This window comes from Plecotus auritus (assembly GCF_963455305.1).
Source record: "Plecotus auritus genome assembly, chromosome: 8".
Taxonomy (NCBI): Eukaryota; Metazoa; Chordata; class Mammalia; order Chiroptera; family Vespertilionidae; genus Plecotus; species Plecotus auritus.
In genome coordinates, this window is record NC_137782.1 from 128936109 (window position 1) to 128963756 (window position 27648).

General features: G+C 41.7%; 2 protein-coding genes, 1 long non-coding RNA gene and 1 pseudogene across 4 annotated transcripts in view; 1 reads left to right on the forward strand and 3 right to left on the reverse strand.

Annotated features, from left to right (window-relative positions):
- Positions 1-27648, reverse strand: part of STAMBP (STAM binding protein) — a 762428-nt gene that overhangs the window by 32039 nt on the left and 702741 nt on the right. The window lies entirely within an intron of this gene.
- LOC308256677 (uncharacterized protein C2orf78-like) lies at positions 2810-14782 on the reverse strand (the record flags this gene model as incomplete). The annotated part of the gene is made up of 4 exons (XM_080684951.1): positions 2810-4842; positions 5691-6452; positions 9229-9286; positions 14699-14782. The coding sequence occupies 4 exons, from the start codon at positions 14780-14782 to the stop codon at positions 2810-2812; spliced, it is 2937 nt and encodes a 978-aa protein (XP_080541077.1).
- LOC308257168 lies at positions 14781-21916 on the forward strand. Its single transcript, XR_013961529.1, has 3 exons — positions 14781-15047; positions 17122-17196; positions 20284-21916. It is a non-coding gene; the product is annotated as an uncharacterized lncRNA (long non-coding RNA).
- LOC308257167 (uncharacterized protein C2orf78-like) lies at positions 24160-26318 on the reverse strand (annotated as a pseudogene). The gene has a single exon. The product of its transcript is annotated as an uncharacterized protein C2orf78-like (transcript).

A 27648-nucleotide genomic window follows, 5' to 3' on the forward strand; every position in this document is an offset into this window, starting at 1 on the left:
TGCTCTGGGGACCAAGTCTTCTCCACAAGGCAGTTAATACTAGAAGCAGAAAGCCTCCAAGGCTAGATGCCTTCATTAATTAATCAAATATTTATTGATCTTGTTCATGGATCTATGTCAAGAGATGGGCCTTCAATAATGAAAAACTCAATACCTGTTTTTTTTAAGACCTTCATGGATGAATACTTAGAGCCACCAGAAGGGGGAAAATTTTTTTTAAGACGATTAAGCTTCTCAAGGGGATACTAGGTGAGCTCAATGCATTGAGACATGAATACAGCCCACCTTGACCATTACTAGGGAATCGGGGTGCTCTGAAAGCAGAAATGGAATGTGTACTAAAAACAAACTGTATTGTTAAAACTTTTGCTGTAAACCCATTGGGAGTATAAAATGAAATGACAAATATAATTTGAAAAGTAAATACTTGGGAAGAAAAAGATGTGGGATGAGCTTTTCAAAATCAGGGAAATACAGCAAGTATACTGGGAACTTTTACACCTGTGGTTTACTACAGCATGCAAATTATGTTCCTTTTCTGTTGGAGTTGAAATTAGCTGATGAAGAAGTTGTTCCTTGAGAAAAAGGCTACAGTAAAACCAGTAACATGAACGTGAATCTGAGGTTTGGAGCTCCACCTATAGTTTGTTTAAAGATTGATATCTCACATCACTTAAAAAAAAAAAAATCTAGTTGGGAAAATGAGTTGTATGCATGCTTGGAAAGACAAAAAGAAGGAAAGAGGAAAAGAAAAGCTATGCATTCCTGCCCACAGGCTCATTCCACCTCTCATGGTGGCCAAATGTCCCTCTACCCATGAACCTTTCAGGTAGCTGTGTTTTGCCTTCTTATTTAAACCACGGTCCGAGCAAATACAAACATGAGGTGCCACCTTAGACAGAGGAGACTCAGAAAGCCTTGTCTGACCCAGAGTCCTACCAGGGTAGGGCAGATGGGCTCTGCAGCTCTGCTTTGAGGGACTGGTAATTTCAGGGCTATCACATTTAAAATAATCATGTCAAAGGATGGAGCAGATTTTGAGAAAGATAGAGGCAGTGGCATTGTTTTTTAACTTCCCCAAACCTTCTCATGGCATTAGACAAATCCAAACTAAATGCTCATGGGTAGCATTTACCATGAAACTAGAAACCCCAAAGTAAGAGGGTGGAGCAGACAACCAGCACCAGGCACAGACCTGCCTGGTCTCAGCATCCGCACCAGAGGGAGTGTCAGGAGGAGGAAGCATCTGATGGGTGTGAGCACAGGAGGCCTTCAAAGTGCCAGCATTCGTCACCTGAGAGCACTGGGGGCCAAGTTAAGAACAGCAGCTGAGAGTGGAAGGGGTTTTTTCCAGTCCCAGAGTCAGTAAATACAAGGGGCCATGGACAAAGTGTAAGGACTGGAGCAGTCTAGGCCTCTATATCTGGACACTGAGCACTAGAGCTCCTTTCGACTCAGAAGAGACACATCTGGAAGAAACCACAGACACAAAGGGAAAGTGTCCCCAGTAGGGGGCATGCAGGAGGCAGCCTATGAATGATTCTCTCTCATCATTGATGTTTCTCTCTCTCCCTCTTTCCTCCTCTCTGAAATCAATAAAAATATGTTTAAAAACAAACAAACAAAAAACTGATAACCTGGTATTTCAAAATGAGCTAAAAGACATGTGGAAAAACAGTGCAAAAGACGAAAGAACATGGTGGGGGGAAGGGAATGGGCAGATATTATTTAAAGGGGACAGCATTTCTGTTTGGAATGATGAAAAGTTCTGGAAATAGTAAATGCTGGTAAAAGCTACCCATGTGAGTTTGGTTTGGGTTGATCTATTTCCATTACAGGGTTTGGGGAGATTCAAAAACTGTCCTGCTCCCTCCATCTCTCTGAAGTCCTGCTCCATCTTTTGACATAATTACTTTAATTTTAGATGGTAGTGATGGTTGCACTATCATGAATGTGCTTAATGTGACTGAATTGTATAATTAAAAATGCTTAAAATGATAAATTATGTGCTATGTATGTTTTACTGTAATAAAAAAGGTGAAAGAATACCATAAATCAGAATTAGGTGAGATGATAGAACTCAGGACAGAATTAAAAATAAAAGAAAAATTTTAGAAATGAAGACTAAATTAAGTATAATACAATAGTGGGCCTGGTGCCTCGGTATTGAGTAAATGGTGACTGACCCGGTAGAGGGAGCCCCCTTCCACAGCAGTTCACTAGCCTGGGCCCCTGTTCTCAGGTGTCCTCTTGCCACTCATCTGGTAGATGCCCCTGATTTGTCCTCACCTTCCGCAACTACAATCAGGCATGGATAAGGCTACCCAAACCTTTTGGAAATGTGCCCAGTACCTGTTTTCTAAAATACTTACCTAGTGGTCATGAGACATAAGACCAGCCTCCACGAGACACTTTTTCTATTTCTCCTGATCAACCTAGACTCATCTGCCATTTTCATCCATCTCTCCCCTTTTAGCCTACTGGCCATAGACAAAGTTCCTTCCTATTTCCTCAGTTCTTACCGCTTGTCCCTCATTTGCCCATCCAACTACCAATTTTTTGTTCTCATGCAGCTTTTGATCCACACCCCCACCAAAGAAAACCACAGTTAACAGCATCTCAAAACTCAAAAGGCTTCTTTATTACTCATCTATGAATTCTACTACATTTATTTATTCAATTTGATTAAGATTTAAAATATAACAGAATAGAGAAATTTATATCTATCTATCTATCTATCTATCTATCTATCTATCTATCTATGGGAAACAGTAGATATCCAGAGTGGCACCAACACTCCTAACATCTCTTATTTTGCATAGCCATAGCATCGAGAAATTTCCATTTCTTTTTCTCTCTCAATGAAATATTGCACTTTCCCCAACGAGGTGAATTTGGCAGCATTCTCCCGCTCAAGTTGAGCTTTTCTCTTCATAGCCTCCCGCTCTGGCCTCTGCTCATTTGTGATGGGCGTTGACATTACTGGCCCAGAAACATCAGGTTTCCTCCATGGAATTCGTTGACAGGCAAAATCCTGGAGAAGACATTGGTTTTGAGGTTTGGGTGGGGTCCAGGGTTTGTTCACCGTAATGCGAATGGGCTCCCTCTGGAAAGAAGTGCCAGTTGATGTTTTGTAGAGCACAGGTCTAGAAGCATCACACTGAGGGACACTAGGCCGGGTAGGGTTGGTCCAACCTGGTCTGGCTGGGTTGGTTGAAATTGGCAGAGCTGGTCTGGCAGGACCTGTCAAAGATGCAGGAGTTGGCTGAGATGAATTCACTGCAGTAAGTTGAGCTGAATTAGAACCAGGCTCAACAGCGTTGGTCAAATCTGGTTGGACTGGCTGAGCTGGTCTGGCAGGACCTGTCATAGATGCTGGGGTTGGCTGGGATGAATTGACTGCAGAAGGCTGAGCTGACTTAGAACCAGGGTGGGCAGTGTTAGCCCCAGCAGGCCGACGTGATACCAGAGACACTGGCCTGCGAGGAACAGGTCGAGCTTGAGGCTTGTCCAAAGTTGGAAAAATCAAAGGTACCAACTTGACCTTCCCAGGAGGTGGCAGCTCGTACTCAGATGGAGATGAACACTCTTTTTCAGCGCTGCCATCTGGTTTCTGGCATTTGACTTGAGTTTTCTCAGGAGCTCTGCCCTCATAGGGGTTATCAAGCCATTGTTTGATAGCTAGGGATGGCTGGGGGCCTTTGGGGTTGCTTGAGTTTCCCAGGGCCCGGGAGGAAGAGAGTTCCGTTTTCTTATCACTCTTCTTCCCCAGGGCATGAAAAACCTGCACAGACTCCAACATATGCATACCTAGGGAGCTTCGGGGCTTTTTGAAGGTCTCTTGGGTCAGCTCAGGTTGGTTTTTCTTCCGCTTCATCTTTGGAATGTTCGGCTTCTCCTCTGCCTTGACGTTGTTCCCTGACTGCTTACTCTCTTCCGTTTTCTTGGGGTTGTTTTCTTTGGTTCTTTTGGTCTTTTCTTGCCCATGGTTCTTGGTTCTGCTGGTCCTGCTGGGGGCAGTTTTCTGAGGTTTGTTAGAATTCTTGGCCCTGTTTTCAGGAGCCCTGTCACTGGCTGCAGCATTGGAAACAGCCATTTCTCCCACGAACATGCAATCTGGGCTCTCAGGCTGGATTTTGACCATGGCATCACCACTGATCAGCTCAGAGGCTTTATGTTTGTTCTTCCTTGCTTGATCAGAGGGAGCATTAATGACACTTGACTGTTTCTGCACCTCGTTCAAATTGATGGCTCTGGTATCTTTGGTTTTGATCACCTTGGGACCTTTGGATTGATCAAGTTCATCCAAGGAATTTAAGATCAATGGAAGGTGTATATCCTCCACCAGTGTAGCGATGTCTGCAAAGCCATCATTGGATTCAGTCCCATTTTCAAGTGTCCCTTGGTCCTTAAGACTCAGGCTGTTCTTTCCCAGACCAGCGTTTTCACAACCAGGCTGTTCCTCCTGGCCAAGGGGATCAATGCAGGCCAGGAGCTGGGGAATGTCGGGGATTTCTAAAGGGAGCAGTGGAGGATCTTGGTTTTCTGTGGGGATCTGGTAAGCATCCAGAGGCTTTGAAAGCATGCTTTTAATATCCTCCAAATTCTTATTCTCTTTCTGTTCCTGGCTTGGAGCTGGAGGCAGCGCCAGGTAAATACTAGGACTCTGGACTGGAGCTGCCATTGAAATGTCCCCAAGCTCAGGTGGTGGGTTACTGTCAAGCATCTGGATATTGCTGCCACTACAAGACTTGGGGAATTCTGGAGTTTGTGGTAGACAAAATGTTTGGCTTAGAGGTTGCAATCCAAGGGAAGTCTTCATCCCCAGGGAAGTCTCCATCACTACAAACGAATCAAGGAGAAGCCAGTCAGTCCCTGGGCACCACCCATGGGTGCTCCCCTGTCACCACCAATGCAGCAATCATGCCCCTTCCAACAATGGGAACGGCATTCCTACCAGTTCTTCTTAAGGATCGTGGAAGCGCCCTGTGCTAGGAGACAGGAGGCAACTGTTCTGGTTCTCACTGGGGATCATTTGATGTCATTGTTCCATGGTATTCTGTAAACTTGACAGGGTTGTGATAAGTCAAATAAAAAGTAAGTGATTTAAAATATTTTACAAAGCTAGCATTGTACATGTGGAGTCCTTTTAATTCTCTCCCCTTTCCTGAGAAAATAACAACACTTCACACAACAGAGTAAGGGAGAGAATGGAGCTTTTCCTGATGAAATAAATAAGCAAGGGCAGATTTTTAGCCTGCTTGCTTTGAACAAGGTCATGGAACACAAGGTCTTAAAACCTGGCATGAATTAAGGAAGTGAGGGAAAGTTAAACTGGCACTATCACAGTAAGAGTTCTGAAATTCCTTCTAAAGAGACTGAAGCAATAAATCAAGAGAGTCCATGAAACTGGTAGTAGAGGGGGACTAGTCAAGTAGGGGAGTGAATAGTGTGGGAACCCTTCATATGCTCTTGGGTTCTCATACATGGCCAATCCAGTGTCCACCTTCTAATCTTTATGAGTTGTTCCCATAGGGTCTGAAAATGGGGAGCACTGACTGAGGGTGGCAGTTACAAAGTCACAGGACTTAAAGTCTACCTGTCTGTGGACTCACCACTTCCCAGGTGCAGATTGACCCGAGTTTTTAACGGTGACCCTATTCCTCTTCCTTCTTGTTGTTTGAACTCACCTTGAAAACTTGTCTCTGTGATGGGTTGAGCAGGCACAGAGTAGTAGATTGCAGAGGTGGAAGCCGGTGGGATCACATTTGTGGGCTGGACCTCCTTTAGTACCATCACCATTTCAGGTTGAGGGGCAGAGGCCCTGCTGTCTGTGTAAGACACAGAGCCATAGGATTGCAGGTAGGGGCCACGTTCTGCAGAGAGCAGAGGCCCCAGTGTGCCTTGATTGTAGTAATAGAGCTGACTTCCTTCCTGGTAGGGAAGTGACAGGCTCTGTCCCTGATTTGGAATCTGAGATGGTGCCCCATGAACAAGGCTGGCAGAAAGTGATGGATACAGAGGGACCATGCTATTGGCCTCTGAGGTTTTATTGTACTGGGATGCCATAGACATGGAAGAAACAGCTGTGTCCTGGTCAATGACAGTCACAGTGAAGTCTCGGAGGGATGATGACTTCTTTTCAGGGCCCGCTGTGAGAGCCCACTCAAAAATACCAGGATTGGAAGCAGCTGGAGTGGAGATCTGGTTCTGGCCAGTAACTCCAGACAACATAGTTGTGCTAGAATGTTGGTAAAGGTAGGCACTACCCATGAGTGGTTGGAAAGAGGTGCCAGAGACTGATGGTAGGAGCCATGCTGAAGTGACGGCTGGAGCAGAGACTCGGGGGAGACTGCAGACTCGTCCTGTGAGGGAGGCTGCAGTGCTCCCCACAGGAAGAGAGAGCTGCAGAGACTTTGAAGTTCCGAGTAAAGGTGGATTTTGGAAATTCTCTGTGGGGAACAAAGAGGGTGATGAAAAAATCAAAGAGATTCACTATGTTTGAAGAACAGCATCATGTTAAGATTAATACCAATACTCACTGAGGTATCAAAAATCAAACAGCTTCTGCTGGTTGCAAGTGCTGCAACAGCTTGCTATTCTTCTGTGTTAACTGCCTGTGCTCCCAATGTGGGCAAAAATGTGCAGGAGACCCAAGTGGTGTGGTTCACACATTCTCTAGAGTAGAGGCAATCACTCCCTGTCCTACCTTTCCCTTGAGCCTGCACTAATACTGATTTGTGTGCTCTTTCCTAGAATTGAAGCATTTTAGAACCAGGATTCTTTAGGAAACCTGTGTTCTAACATTGTCATTTTATGCGTGTGGAAACTGAAGCTCAGAGAGGCCTGATAGACTTGTTCAAGTTCTCTCATTGTGTTAGCATTATTACTGTGTTACATAACCTAAGCATCCTGACTCCCTTACTCGGGCTCTGCTTTGAGCATTACACTGCCACAAACTGGGAGCAATATGGCTTCTAATATAGATGAGGGGGGTTTTGTCCATGGAAGACAGGACAGCTATTGCCATTGTAATCTTCAGTGCCTCATGTTGCCTGCAAGTTCACATACTATTCCCTGGAACTCACATGTAGCTCAGTGCAGTTGGTAAATTTGAAGTGTCGTTCTTACTCTCTTCAAGCCTTGTTTCTGATCCTACCTCAAAATGGCTAACTGAGAGTGAGTTTCTCAAGAAGTGCTTTTTAAAAGAAAAACATTACTTAAACTATCCAGGTTTTGAGTTACTCATCCATAAAGTCATTATAATAATAGTAACAATAATAATTTATACATGAGTAAGTGTTATATTACATATGATTTATATGGAAGAAAATACAAGTTATGGAAAGACAAAGAGAAAAATAATGAACAACATATATCAGAGAACTAAAAAATATATAAACATTTATGAAAATTGGGGCACATAGCAAAAATCAAAGCATAAAAATTTGCTAATAAATTATGTTCTATTTTATACGCATATTAGAAAAGTGAATATTGCCTAGGCTATTTTAGTGAATACTACTAACCAAATAACAGCCCACAATACAAGGTGATTTTGAAAAAATTTCTAGCCATGTGGATAGAGAAGATATATCAGTAAAAACTGCCTAAGTGTGGATGCATAAGTAGCCCCAATAGATGTAGACAGATATTTCCATAAAAATTGCTATAAAGCAGAGAACAAAATAAGTATAAAAGAATTCCATTATTGTGCTTATTCATGTTTTTTCTGAATATTACCCAGCAAGTAACAGATAGTAAGTCTAGTAGAAATAGATATTTCAATTAATATAACTACATGACACTGAAAGAACACTTAAGGAGTATCCTGAAAATTTATATGTTTATCTTAAAACCTAGATTTTAATCATCTTCAACATCCAGGAAAGTCTTAAAAACCATCATCACTAGACTTGAATTAAATAAAAATTTACTGTAGGAATCATCAAGAGGCCCCACAAAATTGGTTTTAGATAAATGTGAAGTTAGAGATGTGGGGTTTGACCTTTTCTTTTCCTTCTTAGGTAGCTAAGATCTAAGGGAGATGATGGCTGTTTCTCGGTGTGGAACATACTTATCACACAAAGGAATTAGTCTTCCTGGTTCAAGTTAGGACTTATCATTTTTTTAATCTTAATTTTATTTTTAAGAGTCAAAAAACATCTACATAGTTTAAACATCAGAATCAAGTGAAACACTGAAAATTATGTTTTCCTCCAGCCCCCAGATAACCACCTTTATTAGTTTCTTGTTTATAGGAATCATAATTTCTAAAACACATGTTTTTAAATGTTGATACTCAAAACTGTCATGTGCTATCTGTGTGTTCAGAGAGGCAATAGAAAAAGACAGACAACGGAATGTGACTTTTCTGATAAGCTGCTTTGCCTACTGATACCCTGTTCCGGCCTTACTTTCCTTCCTAGTCTGTTAATGTAAGCATTGGCTAAAATCAACTTTAATTTGCTCTACTCTGAGCAGATTTCACTTAAATTTAAAATCGCTTTAATTTAAAATCCTTTGTTTCCTTCAACATTCCATTGCAAACTACCTTTTTTTGCTCTTGAGAGCTCTTCCATGCTCACCTGCTTCATTCTTATAGTTTCCCCTCCTTCATGCTTATGTTCACCCCCTGCCTTGGTTCGTGTTGATGAAAACAATCCTAAACTTTCTTACATTTAAATGCTTGCCTCACTATAGCCCAGTACTCTCCATACTCTCTCCCTATTTTCTCTTTTCACCTAGTTTGGATAGAAAACTCCAAAAACAGGTGAATATTACTTTTTGAACAGTACTAAGTTGAAAATACTAAAGTTGAAATGTTAGTGGTCGGAGCCCATTACACATGACGCATAATGTATTAATATTGCCAGTTTTCTGCATCACCTAAGTTTTCTCTATGTTTCTATTGAAACACTCTCCAAAGTCTTGATTTCATTTTTTATATGTGTGTCTTTAAGACTCAATATTAGAAAAGAAGGGGAATAGAGAGAACAACCAATCTGAGATCTTAATGTAACAGATGGGGGAAGAACAGATTTTGTGAGAGAATCAATGACTTGTCCAAAGTCACATAGCTAGTAAATGTCAAAATCAAAACTGAAATTAGGTCTCTGGATTTCTAGATCAATACTTCCTTCCTTTATTCTATGCTATTTGGACTCCACTGCTAAATTTAGGAGCAAAAATATCTAATTAGAAACTTGTAAAAGTTTCTTTCCTTACCTGACATGGTCAGAGAAGAAGAGGAAATATTAACTGTAGATGCAAGGGATGAGGATGTCTGAGTGAGTGAAGCCAAAGAACACTTGTGTCCAGTACGAAGGTTACTGGTCACACTGGTCACTGATCATTGGTCAGTTGCGGTGATCCAAAAGTATTTACATACAACTCCATGGAAACCCCAAGATTCTGCCAGGTGATGGTAGGTTTGGTGGGAGAATGATGTCACAAAGCAGGCAGTTTAAAGGGATGCGAGAGCCAATAGGGAGGTCAGATTCCCAACAAGAAGACAAGATTGGATGGAGGGAGCAGTAGGGGAGCTAAACTAACCCTAAATGTATGAGCTCTGGGGTAGATATGCTAGTTGACAAGACAGATCTGATAGTCTCACTTTCCCCAGGTTCTTTTGTTAGGGGAATCATTTCAGTATTTCTTAAAGACATCCATTAATATAATTAACTAGTACTTTTATTCTCTATATTATGTTGTATGACATATATTTATCATTATATATATATATATATATATACATATATATATATATATATATATATATATATATATATATATATATAATATCCTAAGAAAGAACAGAAAGGTTATCTAGGTTGTACCATTGCATTTGTGCAGAAATTTTATCTGTCCATCTACTAGTAACTAGTGAATTTACTGCAACTTTTGGGGAGCAAAGGAAGGAATTAAAGAGCTCTTTTGCACCCTGGCTGGTGTTGCTCAGTGATTAGAGCGTCAGCCCTCAGACGGAAGGGTCATGGGTTCTATTGCCAGTCAAGGGCACATACCTCAGTTGCAGATTCGCTCCCTGCCCCTCAGTGGGGGCACATGTAGGAGGCAACAAATTAGTGTGTCTCTCTGAAAACTATGTTTCTCTCTTTCTCTATCTCCCTTCTTCCTCCCTCCCTTTCACTCTCTCAGAATCAACAGAAAAGAATATCTTCAGATGAGGATTTGGGGCGGAGCGGGGGGCGGGGGGAGCTCTTTTGCGAGTTGGTTAAAGAGTAAATTGAAGTTTGTTGAGTGCATGTTGTGGAGAATGTTGTGGACCAAGGCTCTTCTCTTGTAGTTCTTCTCCTTGAATCCTACCTTCCTTGGGCTGGGCTGGGCCAGGCCAGGTTGGACTTGCATCTCTCTTCTCTCCCTTTCTTCTTCTTCTTCTTCATTGTAGGCAGTGTTTCTAGCTAGACAAGCTTTGTTCTTGCATTCTTACACTCACGGATCTTACTTCCTGTCAACTTCCAGCAGCAGCAGCAGGGGTCTTCTTTTCAGTGTCTGATGCGTCCCAAAATGGACTCTGCCCATTAGAAGCAAATACCAAAGAGCTAGGAGTCAACTGACTGCAAACCCTTTCCTCTTCTAGCCTTTGGTTGCAGTTCTTCTGCCCATAATTTGCTCCCTCTGGTTCCTTGGGCTACATAGGCTTCCTGCCACCCTGCTCTTTTATACATGAGAGGTATTCACAATATTTTCCCCTTTCCTTCTCACATAAAGTGTATCTACCCAGTGTGGCAGTTACTGCAGTCTCCTCCCCCTTGTAAACAGCCGCTGTAGAATTTTGGGCCTCTAGGATTCTCTGTCTGCCATGCTTGGGTGCAAGGCCAGACAGAAATGAAGAGGAGAATAGTTAGAGAAAGACAGAACGTGCATGGAGAATAGGGATCAGGCAATGTGGAAGTATACAGAACAAGAGTTCTGTCCACTAGAGAGAGTAATCCTAAATATACTTTTGTTTTTGTCACTTACATCATTCATTGGTACATTTATAACGTATGGATTGTTTTTATGCTCTGTATCAAGCTCTGGTTTTGTCCACATGGAGTGTGTGAAAAGGGCATTGTGGTGAGTTACTGTGCCCCTAAGCATAAGGAACTGATGTGTGCACTCAGCTGGACTTGGCCTGGCTTGCCCTTGTTCTCTTCCCCTGGTTAGTGCTTTTCCCACTAACCACTCTTGTGACTTTGAGTTGGGGCTGAGCTGCTAATGACTTATACAGGGTGGGGCAAAAGTAAGTGTACAGTTGTTCATATGAAAAATAATACAATAATTAGTGAATAATACAAGAATGATCTCTATTTTGTGTACTCACAAGTGTAAACCTACTTTTGCCCACCCCCTATATGGAGTAAGCTGGTTTGGGGTAGGAGATCTATGGATGGTAAGCTTTTAGGGGTGCCTAGATCAATCTGCCAGGGGGCTTCTTTACGCCAATGAGTAGGAAGTGTGTGATACAAGATGGCAAGAGCCAAGAGACAATAGCTCATGGATGGAATCTACAAAGAGACATAATTCATTTATAGGACTACTGTTCCGTTTATGAGATATGAGTGTTTTCAAAGATGGGGCATGATAGGATGATACTAATCTGAGAAGAAATACACTGAGGGGTGTTGCAGTGTAGACATATGGTTTAAACTTATAAAAAAATTTTGTTATTCCTCACCAAGGATAGTGTTTCCATTGATTTTTTTAAGAGTGGAAGGGGGCAAGGGAGAGAGAGATCCATGTGAAAGAGACACATCAATTGGTTTCTTTGTATGATTGCACTGACTAGGGGATTGAACTTGCAACTGAGGTACATGGCCTAGACAAGGAATCAAACTTGCAACCCTCTGGTGTGTGAGACAATGCTCTAACCACTGAGCAATGCTGGCCAGAGCCTTATACATTTTTTTCAACATTTTCCCCCTAAGTTTCAGACCTCAGATTGCCAACTTCCATTTTACCAATATGTAATGTGAAGCTAACAGTATATGCTAAATATCTGCAAGCCAGACCAGTCTTTTTGTTTGTTTTTTATTAATCCTCACCAGAGGATATTTTTCCATTGATTTTTAGGGAGAGAGTGGAAGGGAGAGGTAGAGACAGAGAGAAACATTGATGTGAGAGAGAGACATCTATTGGTTGTCTCCCACACGAGCCCCAACCAGAGCCTGGAATCAAGCCTGCAACCAAGATACATGCTCTTGACCGGAATTGAACCTGGGACCTTTCGGTTTGCAGGCCAATGCTCTATCTACTGAGTCGAATCTGCTAGGGCAGACCAGTGGTTGTTTTTTTTAAATTTTCTGTTTTCCCCTGGAAATCAAATGAAGCCATATCCACTGCAGGTTAGGATGGATGGTGTAAGATTGGAGAAAGTGTAGTAAGATAAATTCTGGTAGTGGTCAAATGTTTACATGTTAAAATACTCAGTTCCACCTTTCAATTCTACCTAGACAAACCCTTAATTAGGCCTTTCCTGGTTCCCAGCCTCTATAACTATTTTCTCTCCATAGTTCCTGCCATTTAACTTTGTCTTAGGGACTCAGCATCATATAACTCTAAAAGAAACCTTAAATGTAGGAGGAGGAACCAAAAGAACTTTAGTTCAACACTCTGAAACTTAGCATCAACCTCTACCCTGACCTAGTCTTCTTTTTTGTAGTTAGGGTATTGTCTTGTCCCATATATCCACTTCCTGCATTTTGAACCCATTGGGATAAGTAAGACTTGTTTTGTTGAAATATACCCAGCCCATGTACCCCTGGATACTTTGTTACTCTCACTTTTAATTTAATTAAAGACTGGAATCCCTCAAACCTCTACATAGTATTTGGGACCCTATCAGATACTGCTAGATTTTACAGGGTCAACAACTTAGCTGTTTAGTGCTCCAAATATCCTTTGTTCTTATATTTCCAATTCCAGTGTACTACATACCTATTAATGTATTCTTTCATCTCATGTTGGATCCACTCTCATCCAAAGGCCTACTCTTTGCTAGGTCTCATACTTTCTGGAAACCCTATGGTGCCTAGGTCTGGAGTTTCTTGTGTCAACTATAACCAAACTTGTGCCCTGTTCCTATCTCAATCTTGTGTCTTGTAGCAAATTGTAAATATAAGATCAATATTGTTTTTCTAATTTCTGATAGATTCATGTCACATTTTGCATATTTTCAAGTCTATAGCTATTTGTACCACTAATATTTTTTGGCCACTACATGCTTATTAAATATATTTTTAATAAATTCCAAAATAATATTTTGGTTTTGACACTAAATTTGAATGTGACTAATTGTACAAATTGTGCCAATTGTGATGTGCTAATTTACATATTTTTTCAAATAGCAATTTACTAATATTAACCTATTTTTAATTATGTGGAAATTTTCAGAATTATAAATGCTAGTGCATATAAACTTCGTTAGAATACGATTGTCCCAGAAATGTTAAAACTAGTGATTTTTTTACACATTCATTCATTCATTTATTCAATAACTGACCTTTCTGATCCTCAGTTTACCCAGATCTCAAATGGTTATAAAGATTAGAAACAGTGTATATAAGGTACTTTTAGAAACTAAAAATTAAAACACCCCAAACATTTGCTATTATGATTATCTATAGTTTAATCTGAAATTTGGCATTTTATTCTGCCTTCAGACCTACTCTAGGACATGCTGTTACTTGTTGTTTCACTTCTAGCAGAACTGAGAGGTTTTGAAACAAATACAGATCTCTATGCCTGATAGTGTATGGAAATCTTAGACTGGAGCTCCACTCTCGTCTCTCTCAGTTATTATTACTATTATTATTTTGGTTAATCCTCACCCGAGGATATTTTCCCATAGAATTTTAGAGAGTGAAAGGGAAGGGGAGAGACAGAGAGAGAACCATCAATGTGAGAGAGACACATGAATTGGTTGTCTCCTGCACACGCCTCAACCAGGGCTGGGAATTGAGCCTGCAACCTAGGTACATGCCCTTGACTGGAACTGAACCCGACACCCTTCAGTTGGCAGAACAATGCTCTGTCCACTGAGCCAAACCAGCTAGGGCTTTCTCAGTTATTATTTTTTGGGGGTTAGTTTTAAAAATGTAAATACATACTTCCTGGCACATGATAGTCACTCTATAAAAGTTTCATGGTAAGTGGGAGTGTAGGTTAACACAATAATTTTGAAGAGTAATTAAGAAGTATCTATCAAATTTTTAAGTTTGCATATCCTTCATTCCAGAAATTCTACTTCTAGGAATTTAGACATAGTTGTATATATGTTTAAGGATGTTTACACTGCAGCCTGTCTGTAATGGAGGATAAAAAAGCTGCAAACAACTAAAAGTCCATCAGTATTGGACTGGTTATATAAATAATGGTACAAACTTAGAATCAGTAGAATACTATGCAACCTTAAAAAACAATAGATGTACACATATATTTTTGGGAAAATTATTAAAATTTCATAGTTAGATTGTAGAATAGATACAGTATGCTGATGTTTATATAAAATAGAGGGTATCCAGATTTGAATTAATAAATATTTATATACACTACACAGTAAGTGTGAATGTAAGCACTTGGAAAACATGTGGAAGGACCGCGCTGGGAACTGGGGAGTGGGACTTCACTTTTCACTCCATGGGCTACGGTATTGAGCTCTGAAGGGTCTGTACATGGACTCATGGACCTGTGCTACCGGCCGCCGGCTAAGGAGGGCGCCATAGCCACTGGAGTCCTGTTTACTAATCCCGCTTTTCATGCAGCCTGCGCGTGACGTCATCACCATGGGCGGCGGCGCGTGCGCGTTAGCCAGGAGCCTGGTGGGAGGTGCCTGCGTAGTGTCTGTATAGGAGCTTCCGGCGGAGGATCTTGTTTTGGGTCCAGGGAGTTGGGCTGGGGACGTTGGCGCTCTTGGCGTTGGGCGAGCGGACTCTTGGGGTCCACATGAGCCAATGGCATCGTGCCCACAGCGGCAGGGGCCGGGGACGCGCCTTTTCTGGACGATCTTCGGCCAAGAAGAAGGGCGGGAACCACATCCCCGAAAGGTAAGGTGGCTTGGCCCCTGGGCGTGGCCCTTCCAGCTCCGAGTCCCCAGGCCTGGGCTTCATCTCTCCTGGTCTCTGCCCGTCAGCCTCGCCGCGCGCTCGGCCTGTCTGCTCTTTGCCGGGAGGCCCTGACCTTCTCCCTGCCCCGCCCACAGGAGCTGCAAAGGACCGTCTGCGTTTCTGATTTTTCCGATCCTTTAAAAAGCCAGGTCCTGCCAAGAGAGAGGTGCTGGTGGGGTCATCTTTAATACGCTTAATAAAAATAAATAAAAAGGCAAAAATACATAAAAGCGAGGCCCTGGCCATTGCCCTTTGGGTAAAACGCAGAGGGACTGATTTTAAAGATGGGACTGTCAGTTTTGGGGACACACATTAATTACCAAAATAGAGACCCCTTAATTCCAGAAGTTGTGGTATTTTGAAATGTAATAACTACGAAAATTGAGTGGGGGAAAAAACCCCACCAGTACCGCTGAACTTTTCATGGAAAAAGTTGGTTTGTATTGTTTTAACCGAAAAAGAACACACTGTTGATTCCTAACAGGGCTCATTTGAATGATCTTTTTTTCTAGTTTCAAATTATTAATGTTGATCCTTTGCTTACTGCTTGTTTTTTTTAAAGCTATATATTTTTATTGATTTCAGAGAGGAAGGGAAAGGAAGAGAGGAATAGAAACATCAAGGATGAGAGAGAATCATTGATCACCTGCCTCCTGCAGGCCCCCAACTATGACCTGGTTCATAGGTTGAGGGCCAGTGAACCCTTCTTTATTCCTGGGACCTTCCTTCTTCCACCTCGTGCCTCATTAAGTCCCCTTCATTTTATCTCCTGGAAGCATTTTGACTTGCAGCTTCTCCCTCAGCATCTTACTGCAGAACTTGCCTGACCGATTGCAGTTCGGTCCTTACTACTGCATGTATCTCCATCTCTTGTTTCTTTCCAATCCATTCTTCGCATAACAAATCTTTTTAGTGGGCAAATTGGACCATAGCTCGTAAATATCACTCAAAACATCAAATCACTGAGCCTCCCAGCCGGCTATGAACCTGGAGGTCAGGCCATGTGCAGAGATTGTGGGCTCCATCCCAGGTGTGGGGTGTGTGGGAGCAACGGATTGGTGATTCTCTCTAATCATTGATGTTTCTCCCTTCCTCTCTGAAATCAATAAAAATATATTTTTTAAAAAAGAGTAAAAAACTCTTTACCTCGGCCTTTAAGACTCTGTACTCTGTATTATCTAGAATCCAACCTGCTTCTCCAGCCCCAACTTGTACAACTTTTGCCCTCACTTCCAAAGCTTCAGATATGCCAAATCAGCCTTAGTTAATTCTAACTCATCTGACAGAAGTCAGCTCAAATATTACTTCTCACTGTGACTCCTAGCATTATTAAGTGAAATTCACAGTCCCTTTTCTATGGGGTTTTCTTTTTACCATATGAACTCGAAGTTACCTACCGATCCAATATGATGGCATCAGTTGTATGAGAACTAAAAATGAACTGTAAAGTGAAAGAATTGAGTTTAAACTACCTCAGTTAACATCTTTGTATTTATGCCACCTTAGTATTCAGGATCAGGCTAGGTTTTATCAGGGATATAGAAGTTCTGGCAGTCTCTGGTGTTAGGTATTTCTCTTTTTTTTTTTTTTTTTTAAATATATTTTATTGATTTTTTACAGAGAGGAAGGAAGAGGGATAGAGAGTCAGAAACATCAATGAGAGAGAAACATCGATCAGCTGCCTCTTGCACACCTCCTACTGGGGATGTGCCCGCAACCAAGTTACATGCCCTTGACCGGAATCGAACCCGGGACCTTTCAGTCCGCAGGCTGATGCTCTATCCACTGAGCCAAACCGGTTTTGGCAGGTATTTCTCATTTGTTGAGATCTTTGCACTGTTTGGTGCCTTGTACCTGTTTTCAAGATGGGGAAACAGGAAGAGGGGAAGTACAGGGAACTCGGTGGGGATGAATAAGTGGAGCAGCAAAGCAAAGGGAAGAGGGGACTGAGGCGTCCTCAGTCTGTGCTGGGAGAAAGGCTGAGAGAATTTGGCTAACACAAATGTGTTAACAGGTGGCAAGACTATCTCCCTGTTGGACAGAGGATGCCTGGGACTCCAACATTGTTTTCGAAGTTCCTTTGAAAAAGGTAAGCAAAAATTAATTCAGTATTCTTTTAGAAATTTGAATTCACCATGTAGAACAGTGATTCTCCATCCCATCACACTCCATTTTCTCTTTTTATAGCACATACTTAGTATGTTGCCTTTTATTGTCCTGAAATGAAATTCATAGGTAAGTACAACCTACTTCCATACTTAGTTTAAAAAAAAAAAATCATTGTAATGCTCAAACTATTATACAAGGAAGAAATAAAAGAATTTATAGTTAAGTAGTGTATATTGTATACATTAATGCCATATTGAAAATTACATTTCTATTTTTAAATGTTTATGCATGACTATACTAGAATTAAAGAAATACTTATTTGTACCGTGAATGCAAAAACTGTAAATGCAGACTGATTTAGGGTGGGTCATATTGCCTTAATGGTAGGAGTTTCCATGACAGTGAACAGCTCTTAGTAGATTTCCAAATAAAACCAAGTTCATTCTGCACTTGAGTAATACAGTTATTACTGTCCTGGAAAATTCAACGTACATTACAACTGCAAAAAACCTTTTGTGTTTCTTTCTGAATTGGAGTTCCTTTCTAAGGCTTAGATAATTATGAACATTTTTTTTTCACCAATATGAATGTTGAGGAGGACATTTAAAAGTCATTCAGATATGAGACATACTTGAAGGACTGTTCTCTGAGTTTGACAAGATGTCTAGTATTCATGACCCCACCCACTAAGTGCCAGTAAGACCCTTTGCTCCCATCATCACAACCGAAAAAATGCCCTGGATCAGCAAGGTTAGGATTTCAACCTAGAAATTCTGAAAATTGTGTTTTTGTTTGACCTAAGAAAGGAATAGATGGGGAAAGCATTTGACTGATATAAAAAAGGTAAGAGATCCCATGCCTCATTAAACTGTCCATCATAGCATTGTCGCATCAGTAAAAGCCCACTTTAAATGCATTGGGAATTTATTTAATTTGTGATTCTTACGCCAGAGTTTTTTTTCTTGCCTCCTATGTTTCTTTTGTATCTCTGGTCTTAAAAATTAGTTAATTCACAAAGATAAAAATAAGGTCCTTATTCATATCCACCAACATGAGGCATAGTGTTTGACATATAATGTATACTAACAAATCTTCATTGAATGAATGAATGGAGACTCCACCCACATTTGCAGTTATTGTGACTTTTCTCCTATGGTCTTCTTCCTCTCTGTGCAGTTTTTCTAATTCCTCAAGTCCCTACACCATGGGCTCTAAAAGTGGATTCCTAAGGTTTTACAAGGATCTCTGCTTAGCCTTTTACCTGAAAGAGAGAAAACGGGAGGACTTTAGTTTCCTTTCCTCCACTCACGTCTCAGTGTAGTAGTGCCTTGACATTTCCTAAGTTTTCTCTTTTGCTGTTATACCTCTAGAACACACAGATGTATCACGTGGGAGGTGTTAATTATTTTTAGTTGCAGAGGAAACCAACAACCTTTGTTTGCTTAAGAAGGTGTCTCAGCATCATGACAACAAATACCTTGGTGGATAGTTGATGAAACTTGAGCCACTTGGCTTCCTTTCTTAACAAGCCTCTTACTTTGAAAATGTGTATCAGAATGTCTTATACTGCATGTGAGAGTTATTTCATCTGCTCTCTTTTATATGTGAACAACATGTTGAACCTGACCTTAATGAAATTAGCTCAGTCAAGTTGCTACCCTTCATCTAAGTGACGGCTCAAAGTGTTTCTTTGCCTGCCACATTAACAGAGATGCAAGAGTTGTGGCTGCTAAAAGGCTGGTCCTGGGGAATTGCTCCCCAGGATACATCACGAAGGCTCACTTGGAAAGAAATAGGAGCAAGACAGCTGATGAGGCAAAAAAGAGCGAGTATGGGCAGGTATGGGAATCCAGCTGGTCTAACAGTTCTACGGAGTTATTGGCAAGCAGTTTCTAAGGGGGACATTGGCAGCAGAAGTGCCATCATATAAACACTGCCACCTTCGAAATGCTTTCCTTACCCTATTGTTCCCTCTGTCCTCTTCCCCTTTTATTTCAGCTATCAGCATGGCTTGTTAAAATCTAGGCTCCATTCGCTATCTTGTGTCTCACTTATTCTTCAGTACACTGTAGGCCTGGCTTCTGCTTGCACCCACCATTGAAAGTTTTCTGGCTAAAACATTAGCAACTCCCTTTTTGAAAAAATCTTCAGTGTTCTATTTAAACTTTTAAAATTTATTTTTATTAAAAATACATATGAGAAGTTTAAAATTCAAATAGTTCTGCCAAGTTTACCATGAAGAATAGTCCCAGCCACCACCCCTGTTTTACCCGATGATAACTCCCCAAAGGCAGTCGCTAAGTAATTTTTACATTATCTAACAGTATTTGCTTATTTAATTAAATGCTATGCTTATATCACCACTTCTTGATTTTTCAATTTGTGATATTATCTATTGACTTTTTACAGTGGAAGATAAGAATTTAGCTTTTTCACATCTACCACACACATACTTCTGTTACCTCATCCTTTTAGTATAGTTATTTCCCAACTTTTGATTAAATCAATATTCTAAGTTCAAGTTATGTATGAGGTAAATACACAGCTCTGAGCCATAGTACACCATGATTATGTTTCCTTTCTTATACTACTTTTGTCCCCCTCATTCTGGTCTCATTTGTTTGTCTCTTTTCCTATGGACTTATCACTAATTCTTCCTCCACATCTCTAACACCATTGTAAGATTTCTCTTAATGTGGCTAGGATGCACACATTAGATTCTATTTTTGTGTGAAATCTTTCCTGGAACCCTCTTGCCTCCATAGTCACATCACCTTCCCCTCTTCTATCAGATCTCCTTCTGCCTCCATTTGATATGGACGCATAGATTGCATTTATGGCTCAGCTCACTCTCATAGTCCAGAATAACCTTCCCACCTGAAGACCCTTAATTTGCAAAGACCCTTTTTCTAAGTAAAACAGTAATATTTACAGGTTTCAGGGATTAGCACCTGCTATCTTTGGCTGGCCATTATCCAGCCTACTACAGGCATAAATACTTATTAAATGGTTGGCACTTAACTACTTAACAAATGGGACTATTTTATTTCGTTTTATTTTTGCATAGAGATGAGACACCATGGGCTCTGTGAATCTACAGTGATTGGGAAACTCCCAAGTTAGGAGGCTGTCCCAGTAATCCAGGCAGGAAATGATGGAGACTTGGACTAGAGTGGAAGTGGAGGAAAATGGTCAGAAGTGGACAAGTCCTTGATACAATTTGAAGGTAAGGCAGATGGAATTTGCTGATGATCTGGATGAATGATTGGGAGTGTAAGAGAGGAGTCATACGATTTCAAAGATTTCCGGACTGAGCAACTTGGGAAATGGCATTACCATGAATTGAGATGAAGAAAACTGCATGGATCAGTTGTTTGTTTTGTTTGTGTATGTGTTTGGCTGGGGAGGAGGGCAGATGGGAGATGCAGTTTTGTACATGTCTAAAAAAGAAGATAAAAGAAGGAAAGAGGAAAGGAAAAGATACACATTCCTGACCAGTGGCTGCCTACAGACTCTCCACCTGCCCACAGGCTCATTCCACCTCTCATGGTGGCCAAATGTCCCTCTACCCATGAACCTTTCAGGTAGCTGTGTTTTGCCTTCTTATTTAAACCACGGTCCGAGCAAATACAAACATGAGGTGCCACCTTAGACAGAGGAGACTCAGAAAGCCTTGTCTGACCCAGAGTCCTACCAGGGTAGGGCAGATGGGCTCTGCAGCTCTGCTTTGAGGGACTGGTAATTTCAGGGCTATCACATTTAAGATAATCATGTCAAAGGATGGAGCAGATTTTGAGAAAGATAGAGGCAGTGGCATTGTTTTTTAACTTCCCCAAACCTTCTCATGGCATTAGACAAATCCAAACTAAATGCTCATGGGTAGCATTTACCATGAAACTAGAAACCCCAAAGTAAGAGGGTGGAGCAGACAACCAGCACCAGGCACAGACCTGCCTGGTCTCAGCATCCGCACCAGAGGGAGTGTCAGGAGGAGGAAGCATCTGATGGGTGTGAGCACAGGAGGCCTTCAAAGTGCCAGCAGTTGTCACCTGAGAGCACTGGGGGCCAAGTTAAGAACAGCAGCTGAGACTGGAAGGGGTTTTTTCCAGTCCCAGAGTCAGTAAATACTTTGGGGAGATTCAAAAACTGGCCTGCTTCCTCCATCTTTATGAAGTCCTGCTCCGACTTTTGAAGGCATTATATTAACTTTAGATGATGGTGATGGTTGCACAATATAATGAATGTACTTAATGTAACTGAATTGTATGGTTAAAATGGTAAATTGTGTGTTATATATATTTTACTGAGGTAAGAAAAGATGAAAAAACTACATAAATCAGAACTAGGTAAGATGATAGAACTCAGAACAGAATCAACAATAAAAATTTTTGCCCTAACCGGTTTGGCTCAGTGGATAGAGCGTCGGCCTGTGGACTGAAGGGTCCCAAGTTCGATTCCGGTCAAGGACATGTACCTTGGTTACAGGCACATCCCAGTGGGAGGTGTGCAGGAGGCAGCTGATCGATGTTTCTCTCTCATTGATGTTTCTAACTCTTTATCCCTCTCCCTTCCTCTCTGTAAAAAAGCAATAAAATATACTTTAAAAAAAAAAAAACTAAAAATTTTTCAGAAATAAAAGACTAAAATAAGTATACGGGTGTATAATCAAAATGGATAATGCCTTAAGGGAAACATATGAGAAAAGAATAAAATTTTTAAAAATCAAAAAGAAGATAAAAGGAACTAGAGAAACGACAAATATAAAAATAAGCCCCAATAAAGCAGGACAGTACTGAAGAGTAATACAAATACATAAGAGGATTTATTATACCATAAAACTGACATTTCAGATTAGTGGGACAGACTCATCAATAAATTATTCATGTATGTTGGAGTGTAAATAATTCTTTTGGAAGGATTTACAGCATGACAAAGTAGTGTCTTTAAGGGAGGAGGGAGATTAGTGGATGGGGAACTTCGAGAAAAGGGTGGATTTTCTTTGAGTACCCTTTGTACCTTTCTAAAGTTAATATGATGTGAATCTACCTCTGAAGTGTGACTGCTTGAGTTCCAACCCCAGCTCTCCCAATTGCTAGCTCTTCATCTTGGGCAAATACTTGATACTCTTCAAGCCTACCTTTTTTTCCTGTGAAATGGGGTGCATAAGTTAGCCTGGTGCTGCCTGGCACAGAATAAACTCTCAATAAATGTAAGTTGCCAGTGGAAACAACTCACATGTCCATCAAGTGATGAATGGATAAACAAATGTAGATCCATTCAATAGAATGTTATATAGTCATGAAAAGGAATGAAGTGCTGGCACATGCTACAACAAGATGAACTTTGACAACGTGCTAAATGAAAGAAGCCAGACACAAAGGTCATATATTGTGTTACTTGACATACATGAAATCTCCAGAAAAAGACATCTATCCAGGCAGAAAGCAGATTAGTGGTTGCCAGGGGCTGGAGGGAGGTGGAAACAAGGAGTGACTGCTAATGGTTAAGGGGGTTTCTTTTTGGGCTGATGAATATGTTTTGGGTTCGATAATGATGGTTGCACAAGCTTGTGAATGTACTAAAAGTCATTGAATTTACAATTTAAAACTGAATTTTATATAAAGTATGTAAATTATATCTCAAAATTAGTTTTCAATGCAAATTAACAAATTACCCATGATAATGATTACCATCTCTCTCCTTCCTCTTTTTCATTCTCTTTAATGGCACCCGCCCTCCCAAATCCTCAGTTCCTCCAGCTACGAAACCCTTTGAACTGACTCCTGCATCCTAGGCTGGTCCAGTGGCAAACCAGTGCACATGCGCACCTATTACTCTCGCTCCCTGGAATGGACTCTTCCAACGGATTATTCTCCTTCGCTTCACTTGATGGTGGTGTTTAGACAAGGCAGCACGTGTGGCCCTGGTCATGGAGGAGGCCCTGGCTGGCCCCTCAAGTAAATATTTAGGCTTCTCCTCAAGTTTGATCTCTTCCACTACTAATCTCCAGATGCTGTGCTCTGAAAGCCAGGTTGGGTACCTAAAGACACTTGCAAATACTGAGGACGTTGGGGACAAGCCTCCAATCTAGACTTTGCTCTACCACATGCAATGTGACCTCAGCCCATTGCTGAACCTCACGACTAAAGTGGCACAGTGACACTGGCCTTGGACGTTGTACATTGTGGGTCTGGTACATAGGTGTTGAGTAAGTGGGGATTTATATCTCACGCCCTGTTCTGGGTGGGCCTCCTACTGCAGTAGTTCACTTGGCTAGTTATAAGCTGCCCCCAGGATAACTCTAAGCCAGTGGTCAGCAAACTCATTAGTCAACAGAGCCAAATATCAACAGTACAACGATTGAAATTTCTTTGAGAGCCAAATTTTTTAAACTTAAACTATATAGGTAGGTATATTGTTATTAACTTAATTAGGGTACTTCTAAGCTGTCCTTTGCTAAAAATTCAAGGGGCCAAAGAACTGCACGTGGCTCGCGAGCCACAGTTTGCCGACCACTGCCTAAGCCCTTGCCACTCATCTGGTAGGTTCCACTGATTTGTACTTACTTCCCAACTATACTCATGCATGGTAAGGCAACCCAAACCTTTTGGAAATTGCCCAGTATCTGTTTTCTAAAATACTTATCTGGTGGTCATGAGACATAAGGCCAGCCTCCAGGAAAGACTTTTTACATTTCTCCTGGTCAACCTAGAGTCTTTTTCTGCCATCTTTAACTCTATTCAGATTTTACCCTTTAACCCTAACCTCAGACCCTGCATCATCTGCCATTTTCCCCTTTCCTGCTTCATTTTATAAACCCATAACATCTCTCCCCTTTAGTCTTTCTGGCCATAGACAAAATTCCTCCCTTCTTACCCCTTGTCCCTCATTTACCCATCCAACTACCAATTCTCATGCAGCTTTTCGTCCCCACCCCCACCAAGGAAAACCACAGTTAACAGCATCTCAAAACTCAAAGGGCTTCTTTATTACACATCTTCTAATTCTATTATATTTACTTATTCAATTTTATTAAGATTTAAAATACATCAGAATACAGAAATTCATATTTATCTACTATGGAAAAACTGTAGGCATAAATACTCCTAGCATCTCATCTATTGCACAGCTACAGTATTTAGATATTTCCATTTCCAAAGAGCATTTGGCAGCATTCTCCCACACTAGTTGAGCCTTCCTCTTCATGGCCTCCCGCTCTGGGCTCAGTTCATTTGTGATGGGTGTTGACATTACTGGCCCAGAATCATTGGGATTCCTCCATGGAATTCATTGACAGGCAGAATCCTGCAGTAGATACGGTTTTGAGGTTTTGGCGGAGTCCAGGGCTTCTTAACAGCAGTGCGACTGGTTCCCCTTGGAAAGAAGTGCCAGTTGATGTTTTGTAGGGCACAGGCCTAGAAGGATTAGACTGAGGGACACTAGGCCGGGTAGGGTTGGTCCAACCTGGTCTGGCTGGGTTGGTTGACATTGGCAGAGCTGGTCTGGCAGGACCTGTCATAGATGCTGGGGTTGGCTGGGATGAATTGACTGCAGAAGGCTGAGCTGACTTAGAACCAGGGTGGGCAGTGTTAGCCCCAGCAGGCCGACGTGATACCAGAGACACTGGCCTGCGAGGAACAGGTCGAGCTTGAGGCTTGTCCAAAGTTGGAAAAATCAAAGGTACCAACTTGACCTTCCCAGGAGGTGGCAGCTCATACTCAGATGGAGATGAACACTCTTTTTCAGCGCTGCCATCTGGTTTCTGGCATTTGACTTGAGTTTTCTCAGGAGCTTTGCCCTCATAGGGGATATCCAGCCATTGTTTGATAGCTAGGGATGGCTGGGGGCCTTTGGGGTTGCTTGAGTTTCCCAGGGCCCAGGAGGAAGAGAGTTCCGTTTTCTTATCACTCTTCTTCCCCAGGGCATGAAAAACCTGCATAGACTCCAACATATGCATACCTAGGGAGCTTCGGGGCTTTTTGAAGGTCTCGGGTCAGCTCAGGTTGGTTTTTCTTCCGCTTCATCTTTGGAATGTTCGGCTTCTCCTCTGCCTTGACGTTGTTCCCTGACTGCTTACTCTCTTCCGTTTTCTTGGGGTTGTTTTCTTTGGTTCTTTTGGTCTCTTCTTGCCCATGGTTCTTGGTTCTGCTGGTCCTGCTGGGGGCAGTTTTCTGAGGTTTGTTAGAATTCTTGGCCCTGTTTTCAGGAGCCCTGTCACTGGCTGCAGCATTGGAAACAGCCATTTCTCCCACGAACATGCAATCTGGGCTCTCAGGCTGGATTTTGACCATGGCATCACCACTGATCAGCTCAGAGGCTTTATGTTTGTTCTTCCTTGCTTGATCAGAGGGAGCATTAATGACACTTGACTGTTTCTGCACCTCGTTCAAATTGATGGCTCTGGTATCTTTGGTTTTGATCACCTTGAGACCTTTGGATTGATCAAGTTCATCCAAGGAATTTAAGATCAGTGGAAGGTGTATATCCTCCACCAGTGTAGCGATGTCTGCAAAGCCATCATTGGATTCAGTCCCGTTTTCAAGTGTCCCTTGGTCCTTAAGACTCAGGCTGTTCTTTCCCAGACCAGCGTTTTCACAACCAGGCTGTTCCTCCTGGCCAAGGGGATCAATGCAGGCCAGGAGCTGGGGAATGTCGGGGATTTCTAAAGGGAGCAGTGGAGGATCTTGGTTTTCTGTGGGGATCTGGTAAGCATCCAGAGGCTTTGAAAGCATGCTTTTAATATCCTCCAAATTCTTATTCTCTTTCTGTTCCTGGCTTGGAGCTGGAGGCAGCGCCAGGTAAATACTAGGACTCTGGACTGGAGCTGCCATTGAAATGTCCCCAAGCTCAGGTGGTGGGTTACTGTCAAGCATCTGGATATTGCTGCCACTACAAGACTTGGGGAATTCTGGAGTTTGTGGTAGACAAAATGTTTGGCTTAGAGGTTGCAATCCAAGGGAAGTCTCCATCACTACAAACGAATCAAGGAGAAGCCAGTCAGTCCCTGGGCACCACCCATGGGTGCTCCCCTGTCACCACCAATGCAGCAATCATGCCCCTTCCAACAATGGGAACGGCATTCCTACCAGCTCTTCTTAAGGATCGTGGAAGCGCCCTGTGCTAGGAGACAGGAGGCAACTGTTCTAGTTCTCACTGGGGATCATTTGATGTCATTGTTCCATGGTATTCTGTAAACTTGACAGGGTTGTGATAAGTCAAATAAAAAGTAAGTGATTTAAAATATTTTACAAAGCTAGCATTGTACATGTGGAGTCCTTTTAATTCTCTCCCCTTTCCTGAGAAAATAACAACACTTCACACAACAGAGTAAGGGAGAGAATGGAGCTCTTCCTGATGAAATAAATAAGCAAGGGCAGATTTTTAGCCTGCTTGCTTTGGACAAGGTCATGGAACACAAGGTCTTAAAACCTGGCATGAATTAAGGAAGTGAGGGAAAGTTAAACTGGCACTATCACAGTAAGAGTTCTGAAATTCCTTCTAAAGAGACTGAAGCAATAAATCGAGAGAGTCCATGAAACTGGTAATAGAGGGGGACTAGTCAGGTAGGGGAGTGAATAGTGTGGGAACCCTTCATATGCTCTTGGGTTCTCATACATGGCCAATCCAGTGTCCACCTTCTAATCTCTATGAGTTGTTCCCATAGGGTCTGAAAATGGGGAGCACTGACTGAGGGTGGCAGTTACAAAGTCACAGGACTTAAAGTCTACCTGTCTGTGGACTCACCACTTCCCAGGTGCAGATTGACCCAAGTTTTTAACGGTGACCCTATTCCTCTTCCTTCTTGTTGTTTGAACTCACCTTGAAAACTTGTCTCTGTGATGGGTTGAGTAGGCACAGAGTAGTAGATTGAAGAGGTGGAGGCCAGTGATATCACATTTGTGGGCTGGATCTCCTTTAGTACCATGACCATTTCAGGTTGATTTATGAAATCAATAAAAATATATTTTAGAAAAATCTAACAGCTTATGCTGGTTGTAAGTGCTGGAACAGTTTGCTATTCTATATTAACCCCTGTGCTCCCAATGTGGGCAAAATGTGCAGAAGACCCAAGTGGTGTGGTTCACACATTCTCGAGTAGAGGCAATCACTCCCTGTCCTGTCTTTCCCTTGAGTCTGCGCTAGTATTGATTTGTGTGCCCTTTCCTAGAACTGAAGCATTTTAGAACCAGGATTCTTTAGGGAACCTGTGTTCTAACATTCTCATTTTATGAGTGTGAACTAAGGCTCAGATAGACTTGTTCAAGTTCTCGCATTGTGTTAGCATTATTACTGTGTTACATAACCTAAGCATCCTGACTCCATTGCCAGAGCACTGCTCTGAGCATTACACTGCCAAAAACTGGGAGCAATATGGCTTCTAATATAGATGTGGGGTTTTTGTTCATGGAAAACAGTACAGCTATTGCCATTG